This window comes from Marmota monax, unplaced genomic scaffold (assembly GCF_021218885.2).
Source record: "Marmota monax isolate L192 unplaced genomic scaffold, Marmota_monax_Labrador192_F-V1.1 WCK01_AAM20220418_F8-fsc00014, whole genome shotgun sequence".
NCBI classification, from domain to species: Eukaryota; Metazoa; Chordata; class Mammalia; order Rodentia; family Sciuridae; genus Marmota; species Marmota monax.
Window position 1 is genome coordinate 32,526,516 of NW_026695222.1, and position 12,705 is coordinate 32,539,220.

General features: G+C 43.5%; 1 protein-coding gene across 2 annotated transcripts in view; it reads right to left on the bottom strand.

The window, feature by feature from the left end:
* Window positions 1-226: 226 nt before the first annotated feature.
* Window positions 227-12,705, bottom strand: part of Arfgef2 (ADP ribosylation factor guanine nucleotide exchange factor 2) — an 89,705-nt gene continuing 77,226 nt past the window's right edge. For both annotated transcript variants that reach the window (XM_046433184.2, XM_046433183.2), the window contains exons 35-39: window positions 11,574-11,704; window positions 8,468-8,636; window positions 6,795-6,933; window positions 4,951-5,068; window positions 227-3,845 (exon numbers count right to left, since the gene is read on the bottom strand). In XM_046433184.2, coding sequence (XP_046289140.1) covers window positions 3,669-3,845; window positions 4,951-5,068; window positions 6,795-6,933; window positions 8,468-8,636; window positions 11,574-11,704 — 734 coding nt within the window. In that variant the 3' untranslated portion in view covers window positions 227-3,668. The remainder of the gene's footprint in view (window positions 3,846-4,950; window positions 5,069-6,794; window positions 6,934-8,467; window positions 8,637-11,573; window positions 11,705-12,705) is intronic.

Genomic DNA, 12,705 nt, shown 5'->3' on the forward strand with positions numbered 1-12,705 from the left:
TGGATTCAAGCCATGACGGGGTTTTCTACCTCTTTTTTTTTTTTTTTTAATGAAAATTAAGACCCACAATTAATATTCTCCCATTAATAATTACATTTGTTAAACACACAGGCCAAATTTTACCTCCACCTGAAAACTACAAGCTTGTATCTCGAATGAGGTCAGACTCAAGCTAATCCAAAACTGTGGTTTGGTGTATATTTTTAATCACTACATTAAAAACAGGTTTACTTTTTAAAACTTTATTGATTTACCACCTGATCAAAGCATGGGATATTTTAACAGTATTATACATAATATTTTTACATAGAAAACTTTACATAGCATTTCATATTATATAATTCTGCTTTATTCTTTCAAAAATGTATACATCCACTGGGCAAGGAATGCTTTTCATTAAATTACCAATATTAAATGCACTTAATCATTGTGTATAGATTAACCAAAGTAGCTATTAACTAACTTTTAGGCATTTTAAGGAGGTAAAACATACATTTTGCACATAAAGAAATATTTGATGTAAATATGCAGATAATTTTTTTAAAAAATTAGAATACTGAGAAAAACTACACCTTTGATGAGTGTCATTTTTTTGAGAGCAAGGATTTCCAGATATATTCATTCTTTTTAAATAATTCAGTTTTGGTTTCTTTGTTTTCCAAACTGCAAAGCTACTGGTAGCAGAACTCCAGGGTTTCGTGTGAGTTCAAGCTGTGTCTACCTTAACAAAGGTACTAAAACAGAATTCAGAAGGAACCAGCTTCTATTGAAACCAATACCCGTTTGCATCATAACAACAAACGTCTGGATGCGAGGGCCATACTTGCATTTATTAGCAGATCACTGAAATAACCATAAAGACTATTAAACGTAGAGCCATAATCACCACAGAATAACAAAAAAGGTTTGGTTTTTTAGTTTGTTTGTTTTTGCGTTTTGTACAAAAGTTACCTGTCAGAGGAAAATGTTGTTTCCAGATAATATTATACAATTTTTATAATGTATGTTCTTTGGTTGTACATGAAGAGTACAAGGAAAAGGTATACTTGACACTAAAGGTGCATATTAGAAATAAAATTTACCATCCACCGTTTGTCGTTAAGATGCCAAAGCTGGTGATTTCCCTAACAGACAATGAAGAAAAACAAAATTGCTCAAGCAGCAGTATTATAACAAAAACTTTTCTCTAGAGACCCAGCACAAATAACCAACACTTAATAAAGCATTCTGAGAAAGAAATAAGGCCTTGGAAATGCTTTGCTCTCCTCCGTGACTTTTTAAATACTAATAGCATCCTGGCCGATGCTGATGACTGCACACGCCCTTTTCACTAGTGTTTGTGTGGCCCAAGCCACATTCACCACGAGAGGACAGACTTATTCACAGAAAGGAACTTAGGCTGAATGGCTTGTTACTGGAGGTAAGGGATTTCCTCTGTTTGTCATTGTCCAGTGACAAGAAAAACTACCCTGAATGGTTTTACATCTAGTCTTTAAAAGGTCCATTGCTGGTACAATTTAAAGGATTCGTTCTGAAAATTAATTTTTTTTCTTGTGGTGCTGGGGATTGAACCCAGGGCCTTGTGCACGCAAGGCAAGCACTCTAACAAGTGAGCTGTATCCCCAGCCCCCAAATCTTTTAAATTAAAAAGAAATGCAAGCCTAAACGTTTCAGCAAGTCATAAAACACAATGACGTATTTCCTAACCTGTGAGAGGCAAAAGTTAAAGAGAAGGCAGGAGGACCCTGGAGAAATTCTGACAAACAAAATGCCACCTGAGAGCCTCAGAAGGAAAGGAAAGCCACCTGTCGGGGTGGAGCTGTGGGCAGGACACAGTGACGAGCAAACACACAGATTCCCACCTACACCTCAGCACAAACGTCAGTGGGGACAAGTGACTTGCGGAGGTTGTGACGAGCAACACCGCGTGGCGCAGGTTTCCAAGTGCAGCATCAAGATGCAGCAGATCCCAGGACCAGTCAGTCGCGCTGCTCATGCCTCCCCGCACAGGCAAACCTCCCACAGGCCCTCCCTGCTCCACTGCTCAGCTCCTCCTACCTATGGACAGAAATAAGGTGAAAACCTAAGCCTGCTTTTGTTCTTTGGTAGAGAAATCAAAACACTTTCTGGGAAAGAAAAAAGTAGGTAAGAGTACTGCCGGCCAAAGTCAGGACATTTCTCAAGGCTGTTAAAAACAACAACAAGAAACTTAAGAAATGGGTCTCTCAGTAATAAGCAAAAGCACCAGAAATCCTTCTCTAGAAAGAAAAAAAATATCTGATTTTACAGATAAGATTCCCAAACAACTAACTTCTAAGGCACCAGAGTTGACATCGACACACCCCGATTTTCAGGACTAGAGTGCAGGTGGAAGCCTGAATGTCCCCAGCCACGCTGGAGACCCTTCTGCACTCCGCGCTGCCCAGGCCGAGAGTGAGCGGAGTTCTCGTCTCACAGTGCAGCGCGCTGCCCCTGCCACGGCGCTGCTCGACCCCCTTGCCATGCTGCGCACACAGGAGCCGGAAGCTCTCCTCGCAAAGGCATGCAGCTCCTCACGGAGAGCAGCCGGTGCCAGGCCTGCCGCCTGCGGCCACTGTCCCAGTTCACCTATGCTGGCCCCAGCTGCTCTGGTCCCACCGTGATGTCAGCTGAGGAAGCTCATGGCAGCAACCCTTCTCATGCACCGTTACTGTCCCTCTGTCTCAAGGTCCCTCTGATGAGGACCATGCAAGGCAGCAACACGAACCATCAGTACACTCACTCTCCTGAGGTAAAAATAAAAGGTTTACTCAAAGGTAAATGAACTCTGGGTCAATTACTACTTCATATATTAGATTTCAGTGTGTGTGAGATGGACAATGTATTCTGGAAACTTTAACTGAACACCCATCCACAAATACTTACACCAAGGAAGGTCAACCATTTCATTAAATTGTTCACTTTTTCCCTAAAGACTTTTTCTCCCCACGTTACTAAAACAGAGAGCCACGAGGCACTACATTTTTTTTAACCTTGCAAGCTCTTAATTCTAAATAAACTCTGCCTTCAATCAAATCTTCAATAATATCTCTTTGTAAAATACTTTAAAAAATCACTCAGACACAAAACAAAACATAAAAACAATCCTCCTCTCCTACCTTTCCCCAGACTAAGCAAACGACAGCTGACTGGCACTGACAAAAGCACTCAAACTTATCTGACACACTCAAACACAACAAAGAACCCAGCGTATTTTAGGTGGCCGTTAGCCGTTACAAGAAATTTTATTAACATACTCTCTAATAGTCACGAACCTATACAGCTATGTTCAGTATTTTCAAGGAGAGTGACTTCCTCTGACAAAACATTGACAGCCAGTCATGGGACTTGACTAGGAAATAATGGCATTTGCAGTGACAGATTTGACAGTTTGATCAGTAAAATGGAATGACCCACGAAACAGAATCCCCACCAACTGTGCTACCTGGGTATACAACAACTTAATGAAATGCCACAAGCCTTAGTTGGGGACTTTGATAGGGCCAGCAGAGAGGCCATCCTTCTCCAGGCCATCTGAGACCCAAGGCGGCAGCTCCTTGTTTCAGTGTGACTCTTCACAAGCTGTGCCAGTCAGAGGTGGCTTGACGGATGTTCTGCAGAGCTGCAGCAGTGGCCTGCAGGGGTCAGGGCTACCACACTGGTGACAGTGTCGGTGCTACCTGCGATGGCTCTTCCGGGATCCATATTTTATACACGACACCTATCCGTAGGAAGAACTTTCGCAGAACTGCTCGGAGCTCAGGGATCAGGTCAAACTGCATAATCTCACACAAGTAGGGATAGTACATTGAAGCATGTGCTTTGAACTTGAGGTGGGAGAGAAGAGAGAAAATTAGACATAGGGCCTTTTTCTTTTTTTGCACCAAAGATGTAAAAGTACTCTAATAACACTAATATAACAATCACTATTATTATTAGTTTGTGGTACTGGGGATTGAATCCAGGGATACTCTGCTCTACCACTGAGTGCATTTTTAAATTTTAACTATTGGGTATCCTTTTTTGGTACCAGGAATTGAACCCAGGGGCACTCAACTACTCACATCCCCAGCCCTTTCTCGTATTTTATTTTGAGACAGGTCTCACTGAGTTGTTTAGGGCCTCAGTAAGTTGCTGAGGCTGGCTTTGAAGCCATAATCCTCCTGCCTCAGTCTCCTGAGCCACTGAGATTACAGGCTGCACCACTATGCCTGGCTTTTTATTTTAATTTGAGACAGAGCCTCACTAAATTGCCCCGACTGGTCTCAAACCCCTGTGATCCTCCTATCTCAACCTCCCAAATTGCTGGGATTACAGGTTGCACCACCATGTCTCACTTATAATTAACTTCTTTTAATTATATTAGGATAGTTTTGCTACCAAAAGTCAACAGCCCTGTCATTTTGTAAAGCAGGTTCCTAGGTTTAAACCAAGATCTCACAATCTGAACCCTCTCTTCCTGCACTGAGAATCACTGTGCTGTTCCCAACAGCCATACGTGTGACTTGAACCTTAGCCTTTCTAAACTGGGGTTCTTCCAGAGAAAAAGCCCTTCTGTCTGAAGGCATCAATGGTTTGTAATGAGTTAATTTCCCCTCAGTGCATCTAGAATGGTGTTGGTTATGTAGCCATTCCTGGGGGAATTCAGAAAACAGCAACTTCAATTCGGAATGAAAAGCCACCCAGCCAGGTACAGTGGTGCACACCCATAACCCCAGACGCTTGGGAGGCTGAGGCAGGAGGATGGCAAGTTTGAGGCCCGCAGCAGCAACTCAGTGGGACCCTGTCTCAAAATAAAAAGGGCTGTGGATGAGGCTTAGTAGTAAAGTGGCCCTAGGTTCAATCCCCAGTACCACACAAAACAAAAAAAGCCCCAAAGCCTCCCAAACTTCCCATCCTAGAGGAGCTATCAAGTTCACTTGTTTATTTTACCTTTTCATCATTTATTTTGAGGGTCTTGGTCAGAAGTAACAACAGGAGGCTTGTCCAGGCCTCCCGATGGCTTTCAGAATTCACCGTGATGAAATAGGCCAGCGCTTCGCTGCACACACTGGAGTGAGAAAGGAGAGGCGCACACCTGGTTAGCATCTCTCGGCTGGGAGGACCCCCCAGTGCCTGCAATGAGTTTTCCCTGAGCACCCACTCTGGCTGTGCCCTCAGGGGCAAATCACTGAGTCCTAGTTTCTTCAGCTGCAAACTGGGAGAAAGTGACTGTACCAAACCCAAGGGGTTGCTGCAGGGATGAACAGATAACTGTCAAGAAACAGCTCAGCTCTGGCTGGCACCCGGCAAGGGCTGGGATCCGGCAATGCTTGTAGCGCAATAAGTACAAGAACTGATTATTCCTAGTTTATTACATGATTGTCTTTCCTCTCAAAGCACATATAGTTTTTTTTTTTTTTAGCATGTTAGAGGTAGAAAACCCCGTCATGGCTTGAATCCACTTTATTAGCTAGTTTGACCAGTGTTTGGTGTCCACGAGAACAGACCCTCTCTCTCTCTTTTTTTTTATGAAAATTAAGACCCTTTATCTCCTTTAGGGAAACTTTTATGAGCCTATATAGGTAATTCTCTTTTGGATTTGATTTAAGAAATGAACCAATAGTGTTTTCTTTAATTAATTCTTTTTTCAGCAATAGCTTATTAGTTGGTACTCTCATTGTAAGACAGTTGGGAAATGCATAAAGTTAGACAGGAGCAAACAATTATAAAACAGAAAAAAAGTTCTGTCATTCTAAGGGATATATGACAATATTTTGGCATACTTCTGTTTGTTTGTTTTTTCCCTTGGGTCTGGTGCTAGGGATCGAACCTAGGGCCTCATGCATGCTGGGCAAGTGCTCTACCACTGAGCTTCTTCCCTAGTCCTGAGAAATTTCACTTTTACTGGCTGTAAGTATCCCATCAGAGGTTATACTGTAATTTAGTTATTCATTCCACTGTTTAAATTTTTTTCCTAAATTACACCTACAGTAAGTATTCTCTGTGGGAATCCTGGTTCATATTTCTAAAATAAAGAGATTCTATAATAATAGAACTACTGAATCAAGGAGAGTAAACATTTTAGGGCTCTTGGTATATAATCCCACTGCTTTTCAGAAAGATCATGTCACTGTGCACCCCCACCAGCTGTGCATGGGACTGTGGGCATCACCGACCCTGTGGTTCCAGTGCTTCACGTCATCATTTTTAAATCTTAAAGAGGCAAAGTGAGGCTGTGAGCCTGGGGGTGTCCGGCAGTGGAGTATGCTTTGCATGCACAAGGCCTTGGGTTCAAAGAGGCGCAGACATCATCATCATTTTGCTGATGGACAGGAAGTGGGTTACAAAACTGTACTTTTCTGTCTGGGCTTTTTTCTCTGGGGTGCCACTGTCTCCCCACAGGTGCATATCTACATTGAACGACTAGGCATCTCCTGGTATCCATGTGATTCATTTTTCTTGGAAAGGAGGAATGATGGGATGTGGGCTGACAACAACTCTAAAGAGGACCTAGTCCCAAGAGGGCACTGACCTGGCCAAGGCTAAAGGGCTCCAGCCAGAGTCGGGAACTCATTCCTGCCTGCAGAGCTTCTTGTTGCTCATGATTCTGTGCCTGAGGGAGGTCTGTGAGTGAAACAGGGGAGGCCCTGACCTCTCTTCAGGACACCAACAGAAGGACAGAGTGTGGGAACACCAGCCTATAGGTATCTTTCCCCTGCTCTTCAATTCACAGTGCTGTGTCATGTGTTCTGTACATGACAGATACAAATGCAATGGGAAACCAATCTTCTTACGTTAAAAGTCGCTGCTGTATTTCACCCCAGGAATCCCTGCGGTTCTCATCGACATACATCCGAAACAGGATCCTCAGACAACAGGCCAGGCTGCTGGTTTCTTGTTTGAGAAGGTTAGGTTTTGACTTGCCCTTAAAACCTAGAGATCAGACAGTCATATAAGCAGCGCAAACAAAAGGCAATGCTGAGAATCCTGTGAGCGCCGGTCAGCTATTCCCTTTAGGAAATACTGAAGCATCCCACGGCCTCAGTGTAGCTCAGGTGTGATCTTGGATGAAAGCAGTCACGACTCTCCAGAAGTCGTCCTCTGTAGGAATACCCTGCCTTGCTTGTTTGATGGTAAAACCATTGGCTACTTCTTCAAGTGTAACAGCTTGGAAGAACTAGCATTTTTCTAAGTTGCAAGATCCACGCCCCTGCCCCCGCCCCACTAAAGCACATATAAGAAGAGTTTTCTAGGGCTGGGGCTGGGGCTCAGAGAAAGAGCGCTCGAATAGCATGTGTGAGGCCCTGGGCTCGATCCTCAGCACCACATAAAAATAAAATAAAGGTATTGTGTCTACCCACAACTAAAAGACAAAAATGTTTAAAAAAACCCCAAAAACAGTTTTCTTTTTTTTTTTTTTAATATTTTTTTTAATATTTATTTTTTAGTTATCGGCAGATACAACATCTTCGTTTTGTATGTGGTGCTGAAGATCGAACCCTGGCCGCACGCATGCCAGGCGAGCGCGCTACCGCTTGAGCCACATCCCCAGCCCGCAAAAACAGTTTTCTAAACAAAGTAATACCAATCTGCCAAAGAGACACGTGCACACCAGTCTTAAAAGCAAAACCTCATTACAGACTAAGACATAAAACACCTGGATATTTTAGAATGACACTCCTTAATTGTGGATTAAAATAGCCATTTGGGGAAATTTTAAGTAATGGTAATATTACCAAAAAAAGTGTCACTTTTGTGCAAATAATGAGACTATTCAAAAAAATGAGAATCTCACCACGGGGTGGGGGGGGGGGCAATGGGTTTAATATATATATTTAGGGGCTGGGGCTGGGGCTTGGTGGTAGTGCACTTGCCTGGCATGTGTGAGGTACTGAGTTCGATTCTCAGCACCACATATAAATATATAAATAAAATAAAGGTCTATCAACAAATTATATATATATACTTTACCCTGGGATTTATGCGTTTATTTTTGGAGGCAAGATTTAGAGAGAAACTCTAAAGCCTCAGAAAACTGTATGAATACTGTTTCTTAAGACACCACACTTTTCATATCATAACTATTTAAAAATTTTTTTTGTTGTAGATGGACAGAATGCCTTTATTTTATTTGTTTATTTTTATGTGGTGCTGAGGATCAAACCCAGTACCTAATGCATGCTAGGCAAGTGCTCTGCCACTGAGCTACAGCCCCAGCCCATGTCATAATCAACTTTTAATGTAAAATTTATGACCACCAAGAGCAATTAAATTCTCCAACTTTCATTTTGTTTTTCCATCAAATACTTCCTGAGAATCTATCATGTGCCAGGCAGTGTTTTGGTACTGGGATGAAATCTACCCAATATCTAACATAAAAATATCTAAATTATTTGAGCTACATTTAAAATACCAGAAATATCTGGAAGGTTTTAATGTTTTAATTTGGTAACCAGCGTGGCCTCACCTGCTCGCCACAAGACAGTCCGCTGCTCATAGTTGGAGTTGAAGGCCTTTGAGAATGAATGGGACTCCTGCAAGCAGTCCAAGAGCTTGAAGAGGTGCTGGGAAGACATGTACTTGTACATGCCCTGATCCTCCGTGGCGATGTGGATATCTGCATCCAGTGTGTCTTGCTGAAGAGAGATGACAGAAGAACTCAGTGAAGTCAATGCAGTGGTTCTGGACATAGTGAGAGTGGACAAAGGCAGTGGGGACTGTCCAAAGGTGATCTTCTTGCAAGATGCCCTCTAGTCCTCAATGCCCCAACCATTTCCATCTGAAGCTTGCTCACAGGTAGGCGAAGGCATGTCCTGTGCTACTGAGTGATGGGTGACTGGCTGGACAATTTTTTGGTTTTGTCAGTACTGCCTTTATTGAATGACCAGCGGTGTTGTGTCTCTAGATATTTCACTACAGTGTTGTATTTTTTCATTGCATGAAGAAAGTGAAAAATAAGAAAATAAAAGTGTAATAAATATACAAAAAGGCTTGCGTTTCAAAGCACAGTAACCAAAAGATAGAAACTGGTAAGCAAATCCAAGGGACATCCTGACCTTCAGTCAGATGATATATAACCAGTAAGCTCGATGACTGTATTTTTCAACTGTGAAAGAAAAAAACTACAAAACATGGATGAAATGCTCAAAAATTTTATTGAACATGTTGCCTAAAATCTGAGACATAATTAGGGTGGTTTTTTTTAATAATTTCTTGATATTTCTAGAAACAAACCCATCTTCCTTATAAGCCAGGAGTCACAAAAATGGACTGTGTAATACTTCCCAAACTGATCTGTTAGGTTCAATGTAATCCTTATCAAGATCCCAGATGATTCCATTGCAGACACTGACCAGCTGATTCTAAAATTCAAGTGAAAGTGCAAGTGACCCAGCACAGCCAAAACAATCTTGAAAAAGACCACCACTACATGAGAGCTCACATTCCCCAACCTGCAAACTCACTTGGAAGCAACAGCAATCAGGACAGTATGGTACTGGCATACAGACAGAGGTACACCCACAGAACAGATGGAGAGGCCAGGAGCAAAACCTTACAGTTTATAGATCAAGTGGTTTCTAACCCAAGTGCCAAGAAAATTCACTGGGGAAAGAACAGACATTTCAATAAATGGTGTTGAGACAACTGAACATCACAGATGAAGAAAGCTGGATCCCTGCCGTGATTAGCAAGAATAAGCTAAATGCATCAGAGATCTAAAAGAGCCAAAGTTGTAAAAGTCTTAGAACACAGCCTCAAGTGTGACTCTGATTAGGCAATGCTTTCTTAGAACTGACACCAAAGCACAAGGGACTAAAGAAAAATAGATAAGGTGAAAGACTTTTGTGCTTCAAAGGACACCAGAAATTGAAAAGACAACACATGAAATGGGAGAAAATAGTTGCAAATCACACACCTGACAAGGGACTATTATGTTAGCATATATAAAAACTTAAAATCAACAGGAGGTAAGTTTAAAAATGAGCAAAGGATTTGAGTAGACATTTTCAAAGATACAGAGATGACCACATAAGTTGCCCGACATCATTAGTCATTAGGGCAATGCCAATCATCCACAATGAGACACCATTCCACATGCACCAGGACGGCTCTGGTCATAACTTTTTTTTTTTTTTTTTTTTTTTTTTTGAGAGAGAGAGAGAGAGAGAGAGAGAGAATTTTTAATATTTATTTTTTCGTTTTCGGCGGACACAACATCTTTGTTTGTATGTGGTGCTGAGGATTGAACCCGGGCCGCACGCATGCCAGGTGAGCGTGCTACCGCTTGAGCCACACCCCCAGCCCCTGGTCATAACTTTAAAAGGGCGACAACCACCACCGAGGGGATGTGGAAAAACAGACCCTCACACACTGCTGGTGGTGATGTAAACGGTGTGGTTGCTGGCACAGCAAACTGGCAATTTCTCAAAAAGGCAAAGAACATGGCCAGACACCTGCACTCAGGATATACCTAAGACACACGTGTCCTTCGAGAACTTGTGCACAGTGCTCGTGATGGTACCATTTGCAACAACCACAGTGGAATCCACCCAGAGGTCTATTAACTGATGAGTCGATGAGCAAAAGGTGGCACAGACACGGAAGGTTGGTGCCCAGCCAGACATAAAAGAATGAGGTGCTGATACATGGAGACTGTGTAACGTGAATGAACCCAGAAACATTCTGCCAAGTAAGAAGCCAGACACAGATTGTATGGTTCTGAAAGTCCAGAAGAGGCAAATCTATCGAGACAGAAAGCAGCCAAGCAGGGGCTGGAAGGAGAGGGACTGGCCAGGACTGCAGGTGTGCACAGCATCTCTTCTTACAGCGATCAAAATATCCTCAAATCAGACAGTGGCAATGTCTGTACAACTTGTAAATATGCAAAAAACATGGGATTATACACCTAAAAAAGGGCCGACCTGGGTGTGGAGGGCCTGTGGTACAGCAGCTGCCCCCTCCTCTGTGGCAACAGGGCAGACCGGGAGGTGGCTGCTGCTCTGCCTGGTCTAGGAACTTGTGTGGCCCACCATCTCCACCCTGCCCACCTCCCCAGTCACAGGGTCTACTGCCCCTGAGGACGTTAAGGTATAATGTCCCATGGCATGAGGTTACTGTCCAACTTCTGGACTCTCCTCCTGTTTCAAGAGTCCCTTCTATAGAGAAAGCTGCATATACAAAACAGAAACACACTTTCTGAAGGAAAAACTGGGATCTTTATGTACAAATCTTCCCTCTCAATTATTTATGGTGAAACTGTATACCAAAGGTACAGAATAATGACAAGTAACACTTTCCTGTAAGCACCTAAGTAGGGGTGGCAACTAGGCAGAGATATGCTGGTAAACAGGCTTTAGGGGCATAAAAAAAGAAGTGTTTGCTGGTATCTGTGGTGTCAATAAGTTCCATTATGGCCAATTTCAAGCGACCGATAGGACATTTTTGAATGTAGGCCTGGAAAGAGATGAGGGGTATGGGGGTGGGAGGGCTGATGGATAGCCAGCCAGGCTGCTCCAGCACGCCACTGCCCCTGAGCAACCCCAGGGACAGTGTGCCCAGGGCCGCGGTGTTACCTGGGCAGCGACCATGTGCTCGGCGTCCTCCTTCTTGCTGGTGGCGGGGTAGAACACAATGTTGTCAATGGTCTGAATCAGTTCCAGCTGGACCACACACTTGATGAGGAGACTGGCAAACAGCTTCTGATCTACATCAGATGGTGAAGAGTAATAAAGACCCAGCCCAAACCACACGAGCAGTCAGCGCGGCAGTCCCACCATGTGCCTGGCACAATTCTTGAGGCGGTGGCCAGCAATGAATGAAGTGGACAAACCCCCAGCTCCCACAGCACTGACTGACAGGTAAGATTTAAGGTGAAAAAGAGCATCAAATGATACTGTGAGGGAGAGGCGGTAGGAAGCAGCAGGGCCAGGCTGCAAGTTTAAATAAGCAGAAGTTTCAATAACTTCAAATCTCCCTCTAAGACGTGGTCCCTGAGCAAAGACCTGAAGAAGAGGAGGCAATTAGCTCTGCAGGCTGTGTGTCCTCCAGCAAGTTTCTATCACCCCGGGGCCACCCCTATGAGCAGCTTTGGATTGTGCCCTGATCACATGGGTTTCAGGTCCCTGCAGTGACTAGCCTCTTTTGAGGACAAAACCTTAGCTCTGCACAGGTATGGGGACAGCTCTTCTGAGTTTTTAGTTTCTGGATCACTTTCTGTCCAACTAGAAGCAGGAGCAGCTTTTTCTGCACTTTCTATTTATTTTTTTGGTGGGGGGAGGTGGTTACCAGGGTTTGAACTCAGGGGCCCTTGACCACTGAGCCACACCCCCAGCCCTATTTTGTTTTTATTTAGAGACAGGGTCTCACTGAGTTGCTTAGGGCCTTGCCGCTGCTGAGGCTGGCTTTGATCTCATGATCCCCCTGAGCTGCTGGGATTACGGTGTGCGTGGCTGCACTTTCTACTTCTGTATACTTCACAACTTTCACCACCTGGAGTGGTTAGCAACCTTGACTAGTCAATAATTCTCCATTCTGAATCTCCCCTGTTCAAATCAGCAGTGCAGTTTCTGCCTACTGACTAGACTCTGACCACCCATCTTTGCGTTCTCGATTGCCTGGGGATCAAGGGTATCCTATGTAGAGATCTTCTCAAGTGTTGGTTGACTTGACTACAGTAAAAGCAAGGGTTCCTTCTCACTTATTGTT